Here is a 25,934-nt window from a genome sequence, read left to right as displayed (position 1 = left end):
ATATCTAGTTATATCATGGCCACATGTGAGTCATCTAAGTGTGAAAAGCTAAAAAGCAACATCATACCAACGTGTGGTATGGCTTAGATGTTCAGCTTTTGTCTGGTAGCCACACAATTGTGTAGGTTCAATCTCTAAAAGAGACCAAGAACTATCACTACTGCACCCTTGAATATGGTACTTTGATCCTTGGGTACTGTTTCTGTAGTATGTACAGTATACTGCAAGTTATTTTCGAAAGGGCAATGACTGCCAATTAACCAACAACACAAAGAGAAACCCCACCTGAAGTTTCCAGAGGAAGTCTAGACGGGCTGTTGACTCCACTTGCTGGGCATGTAGGTACAGTGCCAGTACAAACACAGTGAGGATCACTGGGGTCATGACCTTTAGGGACACTTTAGTCACCCTGAAAGGACTACAACGAGAGGGAGTCATAAAATGAACTATTAACACCGATGAAACAATATGCAGCCCAGATTAATATTCTCAAAAATGGAAAACATATATATATATATATATATATATATATATAATATACATATACAGTAGGCATGGAAAAAATTTCTGTATTTACACATACCACTGATCAGTAGTTGCACTAAGATTGGACCTGAGGAAATACAATGAAAATGATTATTATTATATTTTGCATTCCTAAAAACAATTAAATAAACAATACATTTTAAATAGTATGATTTATAAAAGATAATATAGGTCTCACCATTGCAGTGTGTCATTGAAAATGCTAAAAAAGAAGAGAAAAGAAGAAAAGACCATTTGTTGATACCATAACACAAACATGTTGTGCAATTGCACGATTCACAAACTAAGATAGGAACTGGTCTTCAACCATACTTTACATTTTCGATAACACAAATACAGTAATTTTATATGATAATCAAAGATGTAACCACATATTTAACCAATTATTACAACAACAAAAATGGCTATGGCTCTGAATTGAATTTCTTAGTACAGTAAATAAATGTACTCTAAATGTAATATTGCTCAATTCTCATTACAAACCACACTATTTTAACCTTTAATAACTAAATTAAATGTACATTAAATGTTATAATATTATTCTTACTGAAAAGAACAGGCCAGCTCAAGAAAAGGCCCAAATTATTAACTGAACATACAGTAGTCACCACAGAGCTATGGACCTTATTCACATTAGCGCCACCTTTGATTTTTATTGGGAATGACAACGAGGCTGTGAGAGATAGACTTAACAGTATAAATCTGTATAAAGCTCCTAGATCACATGTGATTTTCCACAACTCATGTTGTCTGGAGTTCTTTGTATACTGAATGTTCTTGGACAGATATTTTATCAATGTTTTTTCCGCAAAATTATCCCAAAACACTTTAAACTGCAGTACAGTCCATTGAAGAGACTGTAAGGGGGCTTTCACACTAGCACTTTTGGTGCGCACCCCGGTTCGAATGACGTCAGAGTTCGGTTCGTCTGGATGATGTGAACGCTGTCTTCCGAACTCGGGTGCGCACCCGCGAACCGTACTCGGGTCCGCTTAAAAAGGTGGTCTGGGGTACGGTTCATGTGAACTCCAGTACGGTTCGCTGCTGATATGAACGCAATCGAACCAAACCGCGGAAGTGAACCGCTATTGATGACGTATAATGTGGTCGTCAGTCTCACACGCGTCACTTTCAAAATGAGCGGAAAGAGTTTACTTTCGTTCGATGCGTCGCGTGCGTGTGTATACACTTACCTTGACGAAAAGCGGGATTGACGCTACGCACACGCACTGCAAGCAGAGAGATGATTTCTGCTTGCCTTCGCAAAAATTGTCTTCGGCGGACAGCCCGCTGTCTTTTGAACGATTTCAGTATTTTTGCGGCAGACAGACGCAAGTGTGTTTCTGTATCTTGATGTTGAAAACAAAACCAAAGGTTAAAAAAAAGAAGAACAAATGTGAACCGAGCAAGTCTATTCATTGAATTTTGACGCCTTTTCATTTTGCGGTTATCAAGCAACACGATTACGCACCAGCTGCAGCTTGATGACGCAAGCGTACCGCGGTTCGGATACAAATATATAATGTGAACACAGTCCATCGGGGGCAGGGGGGGAGGAGGGAGCAATCGAACTCGGGTTCGGAACAGGCAATCGAACCAAGTGTGAAAGCCCCCTAAGTCTATCCCTCACAGACTTGTTGTCTGAGATGGCACAAGTGTGAATAAGGCCTATTCTCTTTCTGTTGAGTCAGCTGTCAGCTGCACTTTAGTGACTGGCAGCAGTACTCACAGCACGTTGGCAGTTACGAAGAGGTCAGCGTTGTCAAACAGTGCCACCTCTGGCCACTCCACAAGAAGCAGGAAGATGAGCTGGATGAGCAGCATTAAAGCCAGCTTCCCAATACTACTGATCTGCAGGAACACTGAGCAGGCCAACAGCGTCAGCAGCACACTGTAGCTGAAATACTAAAAGAGATGAGCATATTTTAAATATTCATAATACATCCCCACTGTCTTAAGAACATTCACTAATTTAAAGGCCTATCCACACCCAGAGCGATGCAACAAAACAACACAAGTTGCAAATGAAATTGGCAATTATGTTTTGCTCCGAAACAAGTCACACTGAGTATGGGTGACATGCAATAATCAAGTGATAAATCAATCAATCAACTGAGCAATCAATAATAATCATGTGGATAAATAAAAAGAATCAACAATTTGATAATCAAAAAAGAACCAATTAATAAAAACACAGATACATAAAAAAAATGAAAATACAATTTAGCCATTTATAATAAAAAATGTATGTGTGGGGGCCTGGGTAGCTCAGCAAGTAAAGACGCTGACTATCACACCTGGAGTCACAAATTCGAATCCAGGGCATGCTGAATGACTCCAGCCAGGTCTCCTAGCCACCAATTTGTCCGGGTTGCTAGGGAGGGTAGAGTGACATTGGGTTAACCTCCTCATGGTCGCTATAATGTGGTTCTTGCTCTCGGTGGGGCGCGTGGTGAGTTGTGTGAGAATAGCGTGCAGCCTCCATACGTGCTACATCTCTGCGCTAATGCACTCAACAAGCCACGTGATAAGATGCGTGGATTGACGGTCTCAGACACGGAGGCGACTGAGATTTGTCCTCCGCCACCAGGATTGAGGGAAGTCACTATGCCACCATGAGAACTTTGGGAATTGGGCATTCCAAATTGGAGAGAAAAGGGGAGGAAACAAATTTAATGTGTGATTACAGAGTGATTGATAATTGTATTTTTAATTTTCCTATTGCTTTTTCTATGATCTTTTGCCCTTTTATCGATTTCCTGCTGAGACGGGAGGGGGCGGTGCCTTATCTGCTGTCATCACTCATTACCCAGATGTTACAGAAGCTGTCATTGGTCAATGCTCTTTTTATGCCATTCTCACATTAGTAACGTTCAAGCATTCTAAGAGAAGCAGAATATCAGCAGCTCTACTACGCTCATGTCGTGGGGCCGTGGGAGACAACGAATGTGGTGCGTGAAATGGCATAGATGAAGCGTGTTCGGTGTTAAGTGCTATCTACGCCCCGGAGCGTCGTTGTTTTGTCAGGCTGCCTAAAGTGCAGAAATGGCGAGATGGGGAAACCATTGTCATGTCTCGCAGTCCAGATGGAACCAATCCAGTTGGTCGGCTGCTTCTCTTAAGCTGCGTTCACACTGCCAGCAACTTTTTTGCTGCACGTCGCCAGTGGCTGGCGGTTAGGTCACTAGTGGTGTGTATGGAGAGTCTAAACAGCACGGTTTCTTTTCAATTAATATTATTATTAAAATATAAGGATCACGTGAGCTCTACCATCTTCTCTTGTATTGGCTGTCGCTCTTCTTTTGCATAAAGTTAAACATTTCTCAACTTTGTTGCATCGCTGGACACGCCCACGCCAACGGTCGCCATCGCTCGTGTTGCCGGAAGTCACCAGCTCTCATTGAAAATGAATGAGATGAGGTCGTTTTGTCGCTGCATGTCGCTGGCAGTGTGAATACAGCTTTAGAAGCAGAGACGCCAGACATCTTCGACGGCATAAATGTTAATAATGTGAGAATGGCATAAAACGAGCATTGACCAATGACAGCTTCAGAAACATCTGGGCAATGAGTGATGACAGCAGATTAGGCACCACCCCCTCCCGTCTCAGAGGGAAATCGATAAAAGTTCAATAGATAATATAAAAATCAATAGGCAAATTAAAAATACAATTTTCGATAATTCCATAATCACATAATAATAAAAAATAAATGTAATCATAATTTCTATACTATCAATGCCTAAACTGAATATTGCATTTTTAATTAATGTATCTGTTTTTATTCATTTGTTCTTTTTTATTATTAAATTGTTGATTCTTTTTATCTATTTATGCACATATGCTCAGATTGATTTATTGATTTTTCAATTAATATAGTGATTTATCAAATAATGTTTAAAATTGATTGCTCAATTGATTTATCATTTTCTCATTATATTTATTTTTCATTTGATTATTGCATATCACATATGGGTGCCATTTGCATACTTGAATGAAAGCAAAATATCCTCTAGACATTCAAGTGCTTTGATGCAAAATCCATATTCATTTAGAATTCTAAAATGTAACTTTTATTTACTATTGTCCTGGGATGCCACAATGTAATCATGTTATACTGAAGTGGAGGTAGCCTTACATTTTTGATTTTCTCATATACACAAACACATGTTCTTACCTCAGGAAAAGGGCAGGAGGGAGTGTTGCTGGGACAGATATCTAGACCGTCCAATGCAGAGCGAGACAGGTTGTGAATGACACAGGGAGTCACCATCTCTGACGATGACCAGTTAAACTGTTCTGCTACACAGTCCACCAGATACTCTGTGTCACAGGAAAACTACAGGAAACACAAAACACACACTAAGGCAACATACTGTACATACCCCACTAATCTATGACATAGATATTAGTACAATATTGTGTTATTAGTTCACCAAAAAATCTAAATCTGTCATCATTGACCCTCATCCCTCATGCCGTTCCAAACCCACAAAACACAAACAAAAGATATTTTGTGGAAAGTCCAGAGTGCTCGGTTTCATAATGGGAACAAGGGCTGTCGAGCTCCAAAGAAAGTACCATAAAAGTTAGGGATGGGACAATGTCAGATTTTTATATATTGCGAACCAGTAAAATTACTTTCCAAATTTAGGCAAAACTATTTTGAAATTTGCAGCATTGTTTACTGTCCATGTGATTTATAAATGATGTAATCTGTCAAACATCATAATCTCTCTATCGCTTGATTTTACCCCAAATACACTTTTTTCCTACACTGTTTACAGGATTTCCACAAGGTCCTTGAAGTGCTTAACTTGCTTGAATTTAGCTTTTAGGAATTTAAGCACAGAAAGTTCTGGAAAATGTACTTTTGTTAAAAATTGTTTGATTAAAACGGACCATTTCTTCCATGTAATGTGTGTCCATCAAAGATGAGATCCCACGCTCCACTTTCGTTGAATAATGTGTCTTTTAATATCCTTTTTGTTCTTTACAGTCAGATAAAAAAGTAAAAAGCAATACTAATTTTAGTCAGACAGTACTAATGCGATGAAGAAACAGAGATTTCTCTCTTGTTAGTAAATTAACTGCAACACCTGTGCGAGTCCATGAGAAGCTTGTTGATCTCTTAAAGTGACAGTAATCTTTTTAGAACTTGTAATACAAATAAATGTAAACCAGAGATGGGCCACTTCTATTGAAATGAATGGGAGAAATTGGAACATCCAACCAAGGAGCTCTAGTGCCCAACGGTCAACGGATGTAGAAAGGAAGCCCCATCTTACAGGTAAAAGAGTTTATCACCTTTTAAATACAGACATCGCCTGTCAATCAACTCAAGAATGTGCATGCGCATGAGTAAAACAACCCGTTAAAATTTTGTTTTTTTAGCATAGTCTGAGGTAAAGAAGCATCATTTATGTTCCCAGTGTTTGATTTTACTGCTGATTTAAAATATGTAGTTTAAACATAAACTTGGCAAACAGTTTTTTAGATTTCGGTGTTTCCCCATTCAAGTAGATAGGAGCTGTACTGTTATGACTGGAAATAGCCTCCCGGGAGCATTCCAAAGATGGCCGACAGTGAACTGACTTGCTAGAAAGACTTTGATGTAAACTCAATGTTGTTACTTGTAAATTGTACACATTATTTCAAACACTGATAGCTCATATCATTATTATATATACTATTTCATGATATAATATTGCATTTTCATATTATTAAAGAGTTAAAATGTGATCATAATAATGATGACAAATACATTATAAAAATGTAATACACACTTTAACATACATTTTCGGGAGAGGTTCAGTTCTATTGCTTGTTCTACACCTGATCAGAATGCAGCCGACTATTATTTGAAGGCCCATTTGTTTGTGATCTTTTCTTATAGAGAAAGGTATATAAGAAACTCTTTATTATTTAAACTTTGAGCATTTATTTTGTGTATTAAAGAACTTTAGTTTTTTTTATGAGAAATTATAATGTGCATTTTGCGCAAACATTTTTACTTAATTTTCTGTCATACTTTGTCATTTAAGTGCTATCATATCGAATACAGATAATATCAAATCGTGAACCTCATATCGTATATCGAATAGAATCGTGAGATAGCCATATCATCCCATCCCTAATAAAAGCAGTTAATATGATTTGTTTGCTAAATTAAAAGTCTTTTGAGGGAGAAACAGAATTAAATAATTAAGTAGTTATTTGTGGATAATATTCCCTTCCAAAATAGCGCTCAAATTTTATTTTAAGCTTCAATTCAAATATGGCGCATCAACACATGTCGTTATGATGTGTCTTGAACAAATATAATGTGTTGAAAACCACTTCTTAATCAAAGCCGGTTCCAATTTTCTGAAAATATATAAAGGGTTCCTTTAAAGGGGTCACGATTTTCCGTATCTTTTTACATATAAGAGGTAATTGTAGTTTCATACCTGAAAACTTCCTCCTTAATAGAAAAAAAAGCATTTATTTAAACCAGGCTCTAGAAATGGGCCGTTTGGAATTTGTGGAACCTGTGAAGTCAAAAGGACCAAATACATCTGCATATAACTGCCTCTTCAGCAAGACATCAACGACTATTTTTCGGCACTGCACACTTGGCCCCGCCCATTGGTGCTCACAGTCAGTCACGCAGGTGAAGAGGACAGAGATGCGCCTATCATGGGAGATTCATCAACAGCAAAGTGGACTTACACAGGATACCTTCACGTGCCTATCTGGATTTAAATGTTTTTCTACACTAGATGAACGGCTTTGACCATTATCATGCATATCGTGCCTCTTTTAAAAGAAGCAATGTCAAGTTGTAACTCTAAAAAGGAGACCTTCGTTCTGTTTCATTCAGCTGAGCTGTTTCTTGCTGTTTTGAAGACATCCTGGACCGGTTTTAAACCCATCTGTGCTAATATTTAATGATTAGTATTTTGTAAACATGCACTATATGGACGTCTTTCATTGTTTTGACGCATTTCTGGCTATGTGCGTTGCATTTTAAGAGCTGTACAAGCGCAACTTTTAAAAAAGCGTCTCATTCTGCTGCTGCCACTGACTGGGAGAAGCACATGCTGTTCTGTGTGTAAACAAACATGGAAGATGTGAGATGTGAAGACCTGTGTCTCTGCTTTGATCTGTTGAAGCGCCCAGCATCACCATGGACTGTATTACATTCGCATTTTAAGAACATTTCAGAGCGGACTGTATGTTTTTGCCTCAGATCAGCGTGGATTGCTTGTGAAATAGTCAATACATAAATCAAGCTTTGCACAGGAACTGTTGTAAAATGAGCATTATTATAGATAGGCGGTTAAAAACTCAAAAAATGCAAATCTGTAAGAAAACAGTTTAATTCAAAATATTTTCACAAATGTCATGACTGTTTTATAGTTAAGGTGCCACTGTGCTTAATGTATTCGGATGCAATGTATTGGGTGTCCGTTATGTGTAAACCCTGAAACTAAATTGTATAATGTTGTGGAGTTTGTCCAACCACATACTATTTGTGAACATTCAGACACCCGCCACATTGCTGTGGGAGGCAGAGGTACATTTAAATATGAGAATGTTCAAGACTACATGCAACTAATATGATATAAATATTTGTTATCAATGATTTCATGACTAATTCTATGAGTGGAATTCTCATGAGATCAGTAAAGGAAGCCGTTTCAACTACTCTATTATCATTTAATGTTGTATATATGCAGTAGATAATGTGTAATTTGTCTAGTTTACATTCTGAATTTGTGGTGCAAATGCGCTGACAAGCTATACACGGCCGTAATATGTGCCAGTTACACTCTGTTATTGTAATTTATGATGACACTGATACTACTGCAATGATTTGTGTATAAAAGAATGTAAATGGGTAGAATACAGACAAAAGAATGATGATAGGCATATCTTACTTTGGGAGTGAATGAGTGAATGGGCACTTTAGAGTATTTGAGTAGTTTTGATTCCTTTAGTAGAAAAATTAAAGCAAAAAAACCCCAAAAAGGCATGACTTGGTCTTGAAAAATGTATCTACACAAATGATCGTACAGATCGTTAAAGGAGGGAGATAAGTTTGCAGCAGTTCGTTAATAACTCTGCATGCCAGTGTGTTCATATTGACTGTTCTTAACTGACTGAACAGAAATTAGCTGAAATTAGCATACCTACCGATGACGTGGACCAATGACAGTAAGAAGGTGTTTAGCAGCTGGTAAGAGGTTTTCCTGAAGGTTTGCCCAACGGGAGCTATGGCAAACCACCAAAACATACTGAACCGCAAATTATTCATTTCATGTCCCCCTCAAAATGAACTAAGATTAATGACTGTGTTATGTGTGGTTTTGAAACTTAAATCTGAGTAATTACTGGATGGTTGTTTTTCAAAAGTACTGAAAGAATTGTTAATAGAACCATAAAAAATAGAATCATTAAATTCCTTACGATTTCCATCCCTAGTCTTGACGTACCATATTTGAATTCAATTACATAACATTTTAAAAGCTACATTTAAAAAAACAAACAAACATGTTTTTTTATTGAATAACTACTTAAATTCTGTCATAACTTCAGAAGAATATTGTGCATAAATCGACTACATTTATGGTGCTTTTTTGGTCATTATTAGAGCTTGAGAGTGCCCCCTCGCCATTCATTTTCATTGTATGTAAAGCTGAGTAAATGATTCAAATTATTCCTTGAAGTAACATTCAGATTACTTAAAGAAAGAAATACGATTGTGAGCTGAAATGGTGGTGTGGACACACTATTGTTAAATGTGAAGTGATTTGGCAGATCTGCGTACCATATTGACAAAGGCAGAGATGAAGACGAGGATGATGCTGAAAACTCCCACCAGTGTGCTGTTGGTGCGAGACTGAACAATCTTCTTTGAAACAGTCTGCATAGCAGCAGGGAAGAGCTATGTGACAGAGAGAGCACATTTGTACAAAAAAATTTGCCTGAGAAAAAAAACGAAGTAATGAAAAACACATGTAAAGCAGACTGCTTACCTTCACACAGGAGTAAATGGCACAGATGAAGAGGATGTTGGAAAGAATGACGAAGATACTGATGTAAATCCCCAGCATGACCAGTGTACTGCAGAACAACACAAAAGGGGTTTCAGACCCATGTAAGTGCAAGAAAGTGTTTGTGTGTCTTATGTGTTGATCACTCACTGTGGGAATATGATGATCTGAATAAAGGAGATGAAACAGAAGACCAGCAGTGTGCAGGCCACATAACCTCCGAAACGATCGTCTACCTTCTTAGCATACTAAACGATACAAAATACAACAAAACATTCATCAAAATATGTTCATTTGCCAAGCATCTCTCACATTTTCTTCAGAAAATGCAAAAATCTAGTTTCATTCATTCTTCCACTCTTCTCCCTCATTTACACCAAACAGGAAATTGTCAGACATCTGATCAGTTATCCATCCTGTTAGTGTGCTAGATGATCAGTATTACTTTATTAAGCTGAAGGGGGTGAACAGATCTGGATAGAATTTTGGAATTTAGCTAGTGTTAGTATTAGTCTGACCTTCTTCTCCAGACTGGAGGTTTGGAAGGTGAGAATGAACTTATTCACGTGGTCTTTGCGGAGCTGGTCAATACTGCGAGCATCGATGGCACGCCCCAAAAACTCATCCACCTCGTCTTCTGGGTTCAAAGCCTCTTGAGCACTACGGCTGTGTTTGAGAGCAAAACAGAGAAGATGAACAGTTGGAATAGAACAGATTCATTTGCATTTTAATGACTTTACCAGTCGATTACTGGATGAGGCTTTTTTATATATAATTTTGTAGAAATTGAAGTCACAAAGAGCAATTTCTAGCCAATTTAAGAAATGAGCATAACTACAAACATGCATATTGAATTAAAAAATGTACAGGACTAAAAATGATACATTTCCATTAATTTTCCAGATTTAGAATATTCCCTAATATTTCCAGGTTTTCCATGACCGAGGGAAGCATATCTCTCTCCTTTTTTCAAGAAAGAAAATAAATAACTCACTTGTCTTTGCTGGTAGTTTCATCGATACCCTGAGTGAGCAGATGGAACAAATATTTACCAATGGAGGAGAAACTCGACATGTAAGAGTTGGAAAAAGGTTGATATTTAAGGACAGGAAGACAGACAAATGTAAAAAGAGAGAACAGCAACAAGAGCAGTAGAGGGAAATATAAAGAATGTCAGAGGCAGTGGGTGACAGATTGACCGACAGGTAGAGTGTGGTCTCACCATCTGTCTGAAGACTTTGGAGTCTTTAGTCCTGGAGAAAGATCTGTCAGGAACCCATCGTGGCACCAGACCCTCCATAGAGTTTGTCCGTGTGCGTTGCATCTTAGCCATCATGGCCTTCTCCTCTTTCTGAAACAGTCAAGAGGAAAGAAAAGAACATGGTCTTGAAAAAAATAATTTTGATTTGACTTAATGTCTTTCTACAACAGCTGTTAAATTTAACGTGTTAACTCATGCAATTAATTTAAAACGTTTAACGCGTTAATTTTTCTAAATCACAATTAACGCATTTACCGATTTGACATTTAATCAGGCCCATGTGAGTGCTGAACATTGGTTGGAATAGAACAGAAGCTTTGCGATGAGTTAGGGGTCATCACACTGATGTAAAACCACAAACACACAGAACAGTGATTCCCTGTCAATGTTCTCAATGAGATTTAATGTCCATTGCAATGAATACTTGACCTAGTTTTTCAATTAGTCAACCTTCCACTTAGACTTTGAGAAATATTTAATGTTAGTTGAATTGGTGGTATTTAAGTCGTTATTTTGTGGAATACTTCGGTTGGGAAATGTTAAGAAAACAATATTTTTACATATTGTTTTTGTTTCTTTTCTAAGGCTGCATTTACACTTGGCATTAACATGCGATGTTGTCCACATAAGCATTGAAAAGACAAGTGTAAACGCATTTGTGATCGGAAACATGTTCAGATCTGCTTGTCATACCTTGTGTGCAGTTTGATAGCATAGGCTTTTATTTAATGGATATACCGAAATTAGTATCTATTTGACCAAAGACGAAATAATGACTTGATTTATATGTATTTAATTCTTGGCTTGTGTAAGCATTAACAGTGTGCATCAAATATTGATGATGATATATTATCCAATGCTTCTATTTACACTTAAATTTAGTTGCAGTCACTATATGTTTCTAATTTCTTTTGTTTTTATCAAACAAAATTAATTTTGATCTCATTGGTACCAGAGAAACGCACAATGCTTTGTTTAGGTCTTTCCAGTCAGCATGGTGGCGGGGGTGTATTTGATGACATAGTTGCATACTATTGCTCGAGGAAACGAGATTCAATCAGTTATCTGGATACCGCAGCCACTTGATGTGGGCAAATGTAAACGTGCTGTGTTCTGATCAGGTGATAATCCGATCTGCTTGATTGGATCATGGTGACTGCCTGTTAAGGCCTAGTGTAAACGAGGCCTAAGAATTAACTAAATGCATTTTGAAAGGAAAATAAGCACTTTCAAAATCTACGATTAATCGCAATTAAATATTTTCATCAATCGAGCACTACATTCTACACACATTCTTCAATTAGCACAGACAATTATGACATATGTTCACACATGGTATTTCAGGATGATTTTGGGAAATGTTGCACACAAGCATTTTAGTCATTAATATATGTAGCATGTAATATTTAGTACTGTGGCTTTAAAATGGTAATGTTTTGAAAAGGTCCTGCAGCTTGCAAATCTTTAAGGCAAATCCACACTAATACAATTTCATTTAAAAACACAGTATTTAGGTTAATAACATAATTTGTTTTCCAAGGTATGCAGAAATGGAGAGTGTTTTTTAAATGCTCAAATTCTGATGGAGAAAACCATTGTTCCAGTGTGGATAAGAGGAGTTAACATAGCTAAATACATTTTTCATATAATTATTTTTCAACAAAAATGTATTAGTTTGAATGTGGCCTTATTAGCAATGTCTCTTTCAAAGACCTTTCTTCAGGCATTCTAAAAGACAGTAATGTTTTAAAATAAATGACTCCAGCATTTGTTTAATTTTTTAAATTCCCCTTATCCTAGCTGTTTTTTAAAACAAGAACACATGGAGTACGTATGGCCACTTACCCGTTTCTGACTGCAGCCCAGTACTAGGAAGGTCTCAATGCTGTTTTCTTTCAAGTAGGCATTCCTATCCCCCCCAAAACCTGGTTCCACCTCATAGTCTCCATTCAGGTACTGTAAAGTCGCTTTAGTGATGTGAATTCTCCTAGAGAACAAAATACAAACATTAGGGTCTAAAAGTGCTTACGCAGGCCCAGATTGTGCACCACTCATAACTGAAAAGAGAATGTACATTTCAAGTAGAATAAAACCTGGAATTAAATTCAACTTTAAAAAAACCTTTTTGATTGTAGTTTTTTTTTTTTATTCAATTTCCAATATGAATTACCCATAAAACATGTAATCATACAAACAACATAATGGACATTTACAGAAACTATGTTGAACCCTCACCCAGCTTTGCCGCCAGCCTCCATGTGGTTAGCTAACGTAACATCATTGGACCACACGTCAAACTGCCACTTCCTCAATCCAAGAACTCCACAATGCACACGGCCACTATGGATGCCCACTCGCATGTTTACATTGACCCCTGTGACCTCACGCACCAACCTACGGCACAAACATAAACACATGCTACCAATGAATTGTAAGCTACGATCTATGATTTATAAAAGCCTCTTATGCACTGTGCAGGCTTTGTATTCAATATTATATATGAATATTTATATAGTATCTGTAAAATTCTATGTGCAGTATATCTATGATTAAAAGCTTATCTTCAATCCACCTTATTTTTCAGCAATACTAGGGCACCGCCATTATCAATGACATCTTGAATGTGGACCACTTCCATTAAAATCCACTTTCAGCTATTTTTGCTACACAAAAATACTACATTATGCTGTTTTTTATTACAGGCTGGCAATAAATGGCGATATATTATTATCATTAATTACAATTTTCATAAACTCATTGGTTTTTAGCGCATATAGTTTTACCGTTTATCACATTTTGCCATTGTTTAATCACACACTGTTGCACTGGTGAATTAATGAAATCAGGTGCTGACACGGACAGTCCTCCGCATCATCTTACACACCTCCACAAACTTTACACAACCAACAGAGAGAAGAAAGATGCCAGGAAATTGCTGTTTCATCTTGGCAAAATAATAACAAATAATAAATAAACATGTATTTTACTCTCCATTCTTGTCAGAGAGCATTCTCTCTTTCTTAGCAGTGTATAGTAAACAGACAAGCAGATATCATTCAGAATGGCTTATGAAACATCGCCTTTGGAAATAAACAAATAAAGGCATCATTGGAGGTTATGCAGGTACATATGAACAGAGGTTTGCATTGAGACATGAAAGACTGTATCATCACAATCTTTGTAAAGAAAGAAGCATATTTTATTACCGTCTCTTCAATACAACACACAGCAACAAGTGAATGATTTACTTACTCTTTTACTATAAATGCTGATGTTAGAAAATTATATGACATTGGCACATAATTCTGCTGTTCATCCTCTGGTTGTGTGATAGCTTATGAGCCCAGATCACTAACTCTGATATTATAACCTTCTAGTTATTTACATTTAAATTGACCATTTTTACCAGTCCCCGTTTTACATCCCATTTCACAAGCAGCGTTGACTAGCCTGCCCTAAATAATGGATTTTAATTTTATTGCTATCAAAAAGAAATAAATTTTAACTCTTTGTTTTGGGGCCTTTCTAAGTAAATACTGGCACAGTATTTGCCATTAATTAAGATTAATTAATTGACACAAAATGTAATCAATTCGACTAAAAATTGTAAACGATTGGCAGCCTTAGTCTCAAGTAAACATAAACAATGGGACAAAAAAAGCATATACCGGATTTTCCGCAAATAAATTCGCACCTGATTTTAGGTCACATCGGGTCAAAATCACGGACCCTGGAGTAGCTGCTCAACTTCCCTTCAGTGGTTCAGACATCAAACGGGCTCCATGAAATTACAGTACCTCAGAATCAACACATCATTTTAAGGTGTTTTGGGGCTTGTTTTAACCCGGAAAAATTTATTTTAAGTAATCGAGTGTAACAGTTTTTCATATTCTTTTTATGTTTTATGAAAATGCGACAGGTAAGCCGCATCTGTTTATAACACCTGTAACTTTATGCTGTGCACAAATAAATAGCTTTTAGTCTGTGAGAAAAACAATATGCCTGTTGTATTCTATTAATTCATTAATGTTAGCGACTGGATATTTCTGATATTTGCAGCCCTTTTTGCTATGCATTAATTATTCAGTTCACTGACTGTTTTTTCTACAAATGTAATAAAACGTCATTGTGGGCATGTGAGTAGTTGCATTTGAGAGTTTGTTAGAACAATAATGTTATGGTGGACAAAATATTTAAACTGGTTGCATAAAGCACTTTGTAAAGAAAAAATATTCTGAATTGGCAACTTTAAAATGCTTCAACCGTTTCTATGACTGATGTTTTTGTGCGTGTGTGTTTGAACAGCCGGCATCAGTCATGTATAAATTATGTATCGCTTCAAAGTATAAGTCGCAGGGCCTTTCAGATGATGAAAAAAGTGACTTATATTCCGGAAAATATGGTATGTATCAAAATATCTGATTCATTTAATCTAATATAGATTTATATATGGAGGTTATACTTGCGTTATAAATGCAACTTAACCAACCTCCAGCTGTCTGCTTTGTTCATTCATATTAATCAAACAATAAAAAGAAAATATCACTGTTACGTATGTAACCTTGGTTCCCTGAACGAGACATTGCATCAGGAAGCTGATGCTATGGGGAGTGTCCTTCTATATGACCTAGTTGAAACCTTTCTATAATAGTGGCAATTCTAAAATGGGCTATGGTTTTAAGCCCCGCTGTTTTAGGCGCACAGCTCTCTGGTATAAAAACAGTTGTGAAAACACCATTCCTCAGAGTTTTCTGACTGAGGGACAAGAGCACATCACTCGCACTTCTTTAGTGCAGCCATCTTACGCAATGTCTCTTTCCCCTTGTCTCAGGGAACCAAGGTTACATAGAGAACAGAGACGTTCCCTTACAACTCGAAAGTGGGGATGTGTTTTGAGAAGACCATCCTGCTGCAAAACATATGTCCTGTAAGGACACACCATTCGTTCATGCCCATGAAGAGGCCATGCCTCTAGTTGAATGTGCTTTAACACCAATTGGGCAATTCTCCCCCTATGACTCGTAAGCCAAGGCGATTGTGTTAACAATCCAGTGAGAAAGTCTTTGCTTGGAGATGGACATTCCTTTTGTGCATCCTCCATAATGTGCCGCACACCATAGGGAAGTGGTGTGCATAATGTGTGGGCTTTGAAGTGGAAGAGAACTCTTTATCGAAAAAGTGCGAGCATCTTGCACTTTCGCAATGAGCGCTGTACACTTTTTTTATACTTTATTGCATGTGATTTAATGTGAGACACAGAAACAACATTTTGAACAACAATATTGCTTTCCCGACAAACAGCTGTGGGGAAGAGGGGAACAGCATCGTGTGTCTCTAATCATACCTTCTTCAGGACAGGTCTGGAAGTAACGGCGAGCACTGCATTCCACTTCATAGGGCTGTGCCCTTCAGGAGCGCAGGGGGGTTTTTCCCCATCGGCAAAGGTGGCTGCCTTCATTTGGGCCACGGCTTGTTCAGCTTTACTGGAGCCGACCTTTGGCATCGCTGAGGCAGCAGGCATGGGGTTTTTAGCTAGGCACTGGCTTTAGATAGAGGGAGAGCGAGCTGGTAGTGTTGCAGTACTGCTCTATTTTGGCATGAAATGTCTCATAACTTGCGAGGGTTGCTGAGTCGTGATGTAATGCTCAGCAAACTTATCCACAGAGCTGCCGTAAAGGCTGGCTGTAGACAGCAGAGCATCCAAGACAGCATTTTCCATGTCACGCATCTCCGAGAGGGTCAGCCAGATGTGACGATCCAAAACCACCAGGTTACCCATTGACTTGCCAATGGGCTGTGCAGTAACTTTCGTGGTGCTAAGTCCGTAGTGGTCCGAAGCTCTTTGAACGTTTCTTGCTCGTCCATCTTTTTGAGGAGCTTGGCTTGAAACACTTGAAGCACAGCCATCGCGTAGAGTGCCGAACCAGCATGGCCCACCACTGAGTATGCTTTTCCAGCCAGTGCGGACGTAATTCGACACGGTTTGGAAGGATGAATGGGGCGTGACTTCCACACCCTGTTACTCATCGGGCAGAGATGTGTCGCTACCACCTCTTCGACAGGGGGTAGTTGAGCATGACATTTGCCTTCCTGGTATTCCACTGTGGTGAGGAGAGTGGAATCACTGTGCCACTAATCAAGGTGAGATTTTTCAGGTTCCTCTGAAGGAGACCACTCGCGACCGAGCTCTTCGACCGCCCTTGAAAGGACACGATGCATCACCTTGTCAGTGGCGTGTGCACGTTCCTCGCCCTCGCTGGGGAAGAGTTTAGATGTCAAGTGTACTGAGTTGTAAGGGAACAAGAAAACCACCTTATGCTCTTGGCAGAATAACTTTTAAATGTAAAACAAGTACTTTTCAAAATAATTAATGTATGATTATCATAAAGTGAAGACCAGTAATTTAAGTGGTTGTATGTTGCATTTCATAACTTTTTTCAATTTCTGAATGATACTTGAATACTTGATACGACTGTTTAAAACTTTGAGCATCATTTTCTTAATTTGTATCTTTGTTCTATGTTTTTTTATTTGTTTTATTGCTTGTAATTTGTTTCTTTGTTATTATTTGATAACTGTTTACAATTTTTTTTCTCCCCTTTTCTCCTCAATTTGGAATGCCCAATTCCCAATGCACTCTAAGTCCTCGTGGTGGCGTAGTGACTTGCCTCAATTCGGGTGGTGGAGGATGAATCTCAGTTGCCTCCTTGTCTGAGACCGTCAATCCGCGCATCTTATCACGTGGCTTGTTGAGCGCGTTATTGCGGAGACGTAGGGTGTGTGGAGGCTTTACGCTGTTCTCTGCAGCATCCACGCACAACTCACCACATGCACCACCAAGAGTGAAAACCTCTTGGTTGCTTGGGAGACCAGGCTGGAGTTCTCAGCACTCATTACATGAGAACTTGAAACAATTTTTAATTAATTAACAATTAATTAATTAATTTGGGCAACCCCTTTATTTTCTGACAGCTGAGCAAGACTTACGAGATGGCTTCAATCATGTCCACTCCCATTTCCACACAGCAGTGAGCGTGATCGGCTCTGGGCTCAGGTAACCCTGACACACAGTAGTAACAATCCCCCAGGATCTTAATCCGTAAGCAGTGGTTCTCCTGTACACACACGCACACCACACACAGAACAGAAGTTAATTGGAAAGAGAGATGGCAGCTTCACACAGAGGTGCAAAAAGAGGCTTGTCATTCTGGTCAGTGTGTGATACAGAGAGAGACCCTGTTTACCCCTGGTATTAAGATGCGTCTCGGCTGATCCGATCACATGTGGTCAGGCGAGACAAATCGCTGTTTGTACCTGGTCGCTTAAATGCACCTCCTGTGACCACTTACGTTCAGATTTTAAGGGGAGGGTCTCTGTTTCATGATGACATACATCAATCACTATGTCAGTGTGTTACTGCAGGACATTAAAGCACAACAAAGTAAAAGACAAAGTTTTTTTCAAAATAATTAGCTATTTCTCACAGATGCAACTTAAATTTAATCAAAGCACAAATGCAACATTTCGAGCAAAGTGCACATCAAATGTAATGTGGTCACGTTAGTTTTTGACTAACCCCATATGTGGTTTTTGTGACGCATCGAAAAAACGCATCTTAATACCAGGTGGAAACACAGTGAAACAAGGTGATTTCTGGGTGTGAATGTGACAGCATGCATGAATGTGTCAATTTCAACAACTTTTGACAATCATTTGAGAAAACTGATCAACACATCAACATGCTGGAAAATCAATCCTAATGCGGAGTACACATTGTGTCGCAATTACTGTAATAGCCTTTGTCTAAAACTTAGTGCAATATCATGTCCCAGGGGCTTGATTTATTTTTAATTTTTTTATTTCTATTAAACTATTAAACACAAACAGAATATAAGATGTGCTGGGAATTTTCATGACTTTCAGAAAAAATTGCAAAAATTATATAAATACCCTGTGATGCACAGTTGGACATTGTAAGTAGACAAATAATAAAGAAGTAATTATGGTGTGAAAAAAAGAATTTTACACAACTTTGCGTTCTAAAAATTAATAGTGCTAAAAGTGCCCAATGTTTAAGAAATCGCCATGGTTACTGTCGTAACCTCCATTCCCTGAGGGACCCCCGAATCGTACCTCTGAACCTGAGAAAAGGTCAATGTCAAGTTGGCAGACAGAATTTGCATGCCCCGCCCCGGACATACGGGTATAAAGAGAAGCGTGGCAGCGAATGCCAGTCAGGATTTTGCACTGAGGAGCCGAAAATGAAGCACGGCCATTTACAGGGCTAGGTCTAGTGCTGTGGGAGGAGGGACACAATGTCTCGTTCCCTCCCTCGGGGAACGGAGGTTACGACAGTAACCATGACGTTCCCCTTCTGTCACTCACTCAATGTTGCGTCGAATGAAGTGACACAAGGGGTCCATAAAAAAGCGCCACGCTCTGACCGTGTTACGTGACTGTCGAAACAGGTGCACAGCAGGCTATTGCATGCTAGAGGTGCCTGTGCCGGCTGCACGTAGCCCTTCCCAATGCCCCCAACTCTTTTTTTTTTTTTTTTGCATTCAAACCTTAGGTTTCTTGGCAAAGATATTGGGTGTTGCCCAGCCTGCTGCTCTGCAGATGTCTGCTAGGGAGGTGCCATGGCTCAGTGCCCACGAGGATGCCACACATCTAGTATAGTGTGCTCGAACCCGCAAGGGGGTGGGCATGGCCTGGATGTGATAGGCTAAGGCAATAGCATCAATGACCCAGTGGGCTAACCTCTGTTTGGAGATGGCGTTCCCTTACCGCCGTCCACCAAAGCAGACAAAGAGCTGCTCAGAACATCTAAAGCTCTGCGTGCGGTCTAAATAGGTACACAAATCACGCACCGGACACAGCAACGAAAGGGCTGGGCTTGCATCCTCCCATCGCAGCGCTTGCAGGTTCACGACCTGGTCCCTGAAAGGGGTCGTAGGAACTTTGGGCACGTAGCCCGGTCGGGGTCTCAGGATAATAGAAGAAAGCGCAGGACCGAACTCCAGGCAGGTGTCGCTGACTGAGAACGCTTGCAGGTCTCCAACCCTCTTGATGCAGGCTAACGCGATCAGGAGGGCCGTCTTCAGGGAGAGGGCCTTGAGCTCAACTGAATCAAGCGGCTCGAAGGGGGGTCTCTGAAGACCCGAGAGGACCACTAAGAAATCTCAAGAGGGGAACAGACTAGGCCGGGGAGGATTCAGTCTCTGGGTGCCTTTCAGGAACCTGATAATCAAGTCGTGCTTACCAAGGGACTTGCCATCTAATGCGTTGTGTTGGGCTGCAATAGCAGCTACATACACCTTCAAGATGGAGGGGGATAGCCTCCCCTCCAGCCTCTCCTGCAGGGATAGAAGCACTGACCACACTGCGCATCTCTGCGGGTCTTCGGCTCGGGTAGAACACCAATTTGCGAACCAGAGCGGGCAGTGGGAGTTGTCTTGGGAGGCAAAGAGATCTATCTATGTCTTGCCAAATTGGTCCCATATGAGCTGGACTTGAGTCGCGGCTGGCTCCAAAGGAGGAGATGGCGGGCGAGTTGTGACATATTCGCCTTCCAAAACGGTCCGAAATCTAGGGGTAACCATTGATGATGAGCTAAATTTCACAGACCACATCTCAAAGACTGCAAGATCATGTAGATTTACACTCTAAAACATCAGGAAGATAAGACCTTTCCTCTCTGTACATGCCACACAACTGCTCGTTCAGTCACTTGTCATAACTAGACTGGACTACTGTAAAGCTCTCATTGCAGGCCTTCCTGCATGTGCTATTAGACCTCTCCAAATTATCCAGAATGCAGCAGCACGTCTGGTCTTTAATGAACCTAAGAGAGCACGTTACACCACTCTTTGTCCCACTGGCTGCCGGTTCATGCACGTACTTAATACAAGGCCCTGATGCTGGCATACAAAACAGTCACTGGGTCTGCTCCAGCATACCTAAAAACATTTATGCAGAGCTACGTTCCCACCAGAAGCCTGCGGTTGGCTAAGGAACGTCGCCTTGTCGTACCAAAACAAAGAGGCACCAAAACACTTTCCCGGACTTTCAGTTTCATCATACCACATTGGTGGAATGACCTTCCCAACTCAATCCGTGAAGCTGACTCACTCTCTATCTTCAAAAAACGTCTAAAAACACATCTTTTCTAAAAGCACTTAACCAGTCACAAAAAAAACAAACATTATTTACAATTCTTGTTGCACTTAAATCTGTTTTGTATACTATTCTGATGATTGTAGTATGGCACATTTTCGTACCACTGTCTCCTTAAGATGATTCGCTTATGTTTTCCTCTTTTGTAAGTCGCTTTGGATAAAAGCGTCTGCCAAATGAATAAATGTAAATATGATTTATGTATGCTGCCGTCGCGGTGCTGTCTGAACGGATCAAGACGTGCTTGCCTCGGATTAGTGGGAGAAACTTCCGTAGGGCAAGAATTACAGCCATCAACTCTAGGCAACCGATGTGCCAATGCTGCCGGGGTCCTTTCCATGGGCCAGCGGCAGCGTGCCCGTTGCACACGGTGCCCCAACCCTGTCGAGAGGCATCTGTGGTTACCACGACACGTCTGGACACCTGCTGCAGGGGGACTCCGGTCTGCAGAAAGCAGAGGTCTGTCCAAGGGTTGAAAGTCTGATGGCAGGAAGGGGTGATTGTCACCCAGTTGTGCCGTGGCGCATGCCCATCTCGGGACTTGAGTCTGTAGCCAGTGCTGTAGCGGTCTCATATGCATAAACCCGATCAGCGCGACTGCAGCTGAGGATGCCATATGCCCAAGGAGCCTCTGGAATTGTTTTAGAGGAACCGCTGTGCCGGGCTCGAAGCGAGCAAGCTGAATGAGCGCGCTCAATGGTGAGCCGTGCTGTCATTGAGACTGAGTCTAACTCCATGCTGAGAAAAGAGATGCTCTGAACCGGGTCGAGCTTGCTCTTTTCCCAGTTGACCTGAAGCCCTAGACGGCTGAGGTGCCTGAGCAGCTGGTCACTCTGGGCGCATAGTAACTCTCGAGAGTGGGCCAGGATGAGCCAGTAGTTGAGTATGCAGATGCCCACTTCCCTTAGGGGGGAAAGAGCGGCCTCTGTGACCTTCGTGAAGACGCGACAGGACAGGGACAGGCCGAAGGGGAGGACCTTGTACTGATATGCCTGGCCGTCGAACGTGAACTGTAAGAAGGATCGGTGTCGCGGCAGAATGGAGACGTGGAAGTACACGTCCTTCAGGTCTACCGCGCAAACCAATCTAGCTGTCGAACGCAGGTGAGAATCTATTTCTGCGTGAGCATTTTGAACGGGAGTCTGTGCAAAGCCCGGTTGAGAACTCACAGGTCCAAGATTGGTCGCAACCTGCCGATTTTCTTGTGTACGATGAAGTAAGGGCTGTAGAAACCCTTATTCATTTTACCTGGAGGGACGGGCTCTATCACATCTTTGAGGAGCAGGGTGGAGATCTCTGCTCGTAAGGCACTGGCATGTTGGCCGCGCACAATAGTGGAGCGAATACAGCTGAAACGAGGCGGGAGCCGGGCGAACTGAATTACGTAGCCGAGTTGGATGGTCCTGGCCAACCAGCACAACGGATTGTGAAGTGAGAGCCACGCATCCAAACTCGGGACGATCGATTTTGACATACCGTGCGGGGCTTTGCGGCGGGAGGGGGGAAGGTAATAATGTGTCGGGAGGCAAAAGAGTGTCCCGAGGCTTGGGTGCTGAGAAAAGACTCAAAGCACTTACCTTGGTCCACGCACCTGGCAGGGGGCGGGTTAGAGACTGAGGAAGAGGTCCTAAGGAGGTGTCTTCGGAACTCGTTGAGGGGCCGGAGGCGAGGGAACCTGGAGAGGGTGCGGCAAATGAAAATAAGGAAAACAAAGATTCTCCTCCCAGCAGTGCTGGACGCTGGGGTTGAGAGCTGGGCCCAGGATGCGGAGCTGCCTGCCGTTGTTTGGTCGCAGCGGGACGCCCTCGGTGAGCAGGCGGGGCACGGGGCGTGCTGGTTGGGCGGCATGACTGCGTCAGCTCGTCATGCACTTCCGGGAAGAATGGTACACGGGAGGGGCGTGGCTGCGAGCGGGAGGACGGGGGGTTCCAGTACAAGCCCATGCTCACGGCAGCCCGGGAAAGCATGTCGGCCGTCTGCGCGTCCACTTCCGACTGGGCGGGCTGGCCTGAAGCCGAGTGTTCCACGTCAGGCGCCTGGACGCTCTCCGATGCAGTGGTGATATCATCATCCAAGCCCGGAGGCTCGAGGGAGAATGCCGGCTGGCCGCGAGGCGAGTCGCACTCATCCCAAGCCCGGACGGAAGCACACGAGCATGTCAGGGGGTGGGTGGTTCATGGGGATTTACCCGTCATCATCCCCGTATCGCCTTCATCCAGCCGGGTTGTCCTCAATCCCGTGGGAAGAAGGAGCAACACGGGGGAAGGCTGAAGTGGCATTCACCTTCAGGAAGGAGAGCCATGACCGCAACGTTGCCATGGTCATGTTCTCGCAGTGAGAACATGAACCATCCACGAACGCCGCCTCATTGTGATTGCTACCCTGGCACACGAGGCAGTGTCTGTGGCCGTCGTTCTTGGAGAGAAATCGACCGCATCCAGGAACAACACAGGGGTGGATAGGCATCTTGAAAAAGACGTGTTCTGAAAAGGACGTTCAACGCCGCAGCTCTTTTGTGAGTGGAAAACTCAGATTCTTTTAGAGGAAATACAACTCTTTTAGGAGGAGACACTCTTTTAAACAGAAAGAAAGCGCTGTCGAAGCGCCCATGGGCGTGAACTGCACAGTGTGCAGAGAGAGAGACACCAGCTGGAAATGCGCTGTGGGGATCCAACAGCAATGCTTCTCGCTGGTAGAGGTGAGTGGAACAGGAGTGACACTCAGCTGCTTGCTGCACAACCATTCGGCTCCGAAGAAAAATTCTGACTGGCATTCGCTGCCCCGCTTTCCTTTATACCCGTATGTCCGGGGCGGTGCATGCAAATTCTGTCTGCCAACTTGACATTGCCGTTTTCTCAGGTTCAGAGGTACAATTCGGCATTTTAACATTATATGTTAAACATAAAATATTTGGCACCACTTAATTTATGAATGTCATTGAATAAGATAAGAAAATATAATATATATATTAACCAAGTGGCATTTCATTTAAAGAAAGACAACAGAAGTACACTATTCAAGCAAAACATTTCACAAAAGTTTCGGTACAGCTTTCAAAATGAAGACTCACTGAGGCCAGCTTGTCAAAGCGGGCAAACAGCTCATTCAGAGTCATGACCAGCTCCTGTGCAGTGCACTGTGATGCCAGACTCGTAAAACCCTCAATGTCTGCAAACAGAATACTGAGACCGCAAAAGAGAGAGAAAGAGAATTCAATTATATTACATGTTTCTTTGTCTTTCACAATGTGCATCACAAAGTTCATCAATGTATAATGGTCTTTGCAATTGTGTAATGTATGTATTGATTGAATGCTTCAGCAATATCAAAAACAATCATGCACATAAAACACAATAAATTTAATTAAGAGAAACAGATGTTCTTTTCTCTCTATATATAAAAGCTATCCTTTTAATGATTTAAGTACAAAAGTGCATAAGATCATCTACTTTGACAACTGAATGATGTAGAAAAATATATGTGCGTAATGTATATATGAGAATCCCTTGAGAGCGGAGGTTAATTCCATCCATGGCTGTGTAATAGCATATGCTGTGGGGCGCTTTAATTCAATCACGGCTACAATACAGTATATTTAGGGGTTAGTGTTGGCCTAATGACTTATAATTAACAATTCCATCTCTTGCTATAATTAGCTGACCACCATTCAAAAGAAAAGCCCCAGTGCTCCTATTAGCAGCTCCCTAAGGCACAGCAAAGGACAAAAGAGTGAAATAGGCAGTAGTAGAGATATATAAAAAGGGTGAAAATAAACAAAAGGAGACACATGTCCACTAGACATGATAAAAAAAGAGATGAATTGTATAATTTAAAGGCTGACACTCATGGTTAAGGGGTTTGCAGGTTGTAACACTAACAAGTAAGAACCAAAGCAATATAATGGAATTACCATGTATTTTGGACATGATACCATGGTAATCCCATGTTTGTTTGTTTTTTGGACAGGTAAATAAATACTCTGGTATGTGAATATAATAAGAATTTAGTACCATGGTATATATCATGGATACTCAATTTCGGAAAGTTCAAAGCTGGATCCATATACCCTTGAGGGCCACACTTTTAATTCTTATGATTATATAATATATATATATATATATACTGTATAATATATAAAGTTCATCATTTACTCACCCTCATTCCATCCCAGATGTGCATGACTTTCTTTCTTCTGAAGACAAATTGTGATTTTTTTTTAGAGAAAATATCTCAGATCTGTGGATGAGAGACAGGTCAATATTTAAGTCCTTGGCTTTTTTACTATAAATCTCCACTTTCGCCTCTGTAAGTGATTTATAGTAAAAATGTATAGACTTAAATATAGATGTTTCTCACTCACACCTATTATTTTGCTTCTGAAGATATGGATTTAACCACTTTATGCTGCCCATATGTTCTTTTTGGAGCTTCAAATTTCTGGTCAACATTCACTTGCATTGACCTACAGAGCTGAGATATTCTTCTAAAAATCTTAATTTGTGTTCTGCAGAAAAAAGAATCTCATACACATCTGGGATGACATGAAGGTGAGTTAATGATTAGAGAATTTTCCAGCAGACTGCATGTTGAGTAGCACTGGTATATATCATAGAGATGAAGTACTTTATTGTAAGGGACATGTCCCTTAGTAATATATGTTGTTACAATATAACATAAAAAAATAGGTGAAAAGAATATGCCATCTGCCCATTTAATTTTGAAAAAATGTTATTCAGTAAAATTTCCATAGACACTACTAAGATAACTATCTATTTAAAGACATGAAATGTATTATTTACATAATAAACATTCCGTGTCTTTCTTACTTACATGATTCATCAGTGCGTTATTTGAAAAAATAATAATAACAATAATAATTGTTTGTTGTCCTGATCTTACATCAAAGTGTAATAAC

General features: G+C 40.6%; 1 protein-coding gene across 1 annotated transcript in view; it reads right to left on the bottom strand.

Annotated features, from left to right (window-relative positions):
• The window catches only part of LOC127628382 (adenylate cyclase type 6-like), an 88,750-nt gene that overhangs the window by 18,285 nt on the left and 44,531 nt on the right, over nucleotides 1-25,934 (bottom strand). Inside the window, exons 6-20 of the mRNA XM_052105099.1 lie at nucleotides 24,090-24,201; nucleotides 17,831-17,958; nucleotides 13,079-13,237; nucleotides 12,689-12,830; nucleotides 10,805-10,933; nucleotides 10,577-10,605; nucleotides 10,101-10,248; nucleotides 9,733-9,830; nucleotides 9,565-9,652; nucleotides 9,357-9,473; nucleotides 4,722-4,883; nucleotides 2,276-2,451; nucleotides 725-748; nucleotides 584-613; nucleotides 286-418 (exon numbers count right to left, since the gene is read on the bottom strand). Coding sequence (XP_051961059.1) covers nucleotides 286-418; nucleotides 584-613; nucleotides 725-748; nucleotides 2,276-2,451; nucleotides 4,722-4,883; nucleotides 9,357-9,473; nucleotides 9,565-9,652; nucleotides 9,733-9,830; nucleotides 10,101-10,248; nucleotides 10,577-10,605; nucleotides 10,805-10,933; nucleotides 12,689-12,830; nucleotides 13,079-13,237; nucleotides 17,831-17,958; nucleotides 24,090-24,201 — 1,675 coding nt within the window. The remainder of the gene's footprint in view (nucleotides 1-285; nucleotides 419-583; nucleotides 614-724; nucleotides 749-2,275; nucleotides 2,452-4,721; nucleotides 4,884-9,356; nucleotides 9,474-9,564; nucleotides 9,653-9,732; nucleotides 9,831-10,100; nucleotides 10,249-10,576; nucleotides 10,606-10,804; nucleotides 10,934-12,688; nucleotides 12,831-13,078; nucleotides 13,238-17,830; nucleotides 17,959-24,089; nucleotides 24,202-25,934) is intronic.

This window comes from Xyrauchen texanus, chromosome 35 (genome assembly GCF_025860055.1).
Source record: "Xyrauchen texanus isolate HMW12.3.18 chromosome 35, RBS_HiC_50CHRs, whole genome shotgun sequence".
NCBI lineage: Eukaryota > Metazoa > Chordata > Actinopteri > Cypriniformes > Catostomidae > Xyrauchen > Xyrauchen texanus.
The sequence above is the reverse complement of the archived record's forward strand: the minus strand, read 5'-3'. Positions and strand labels throughout refer to the sequence as shown.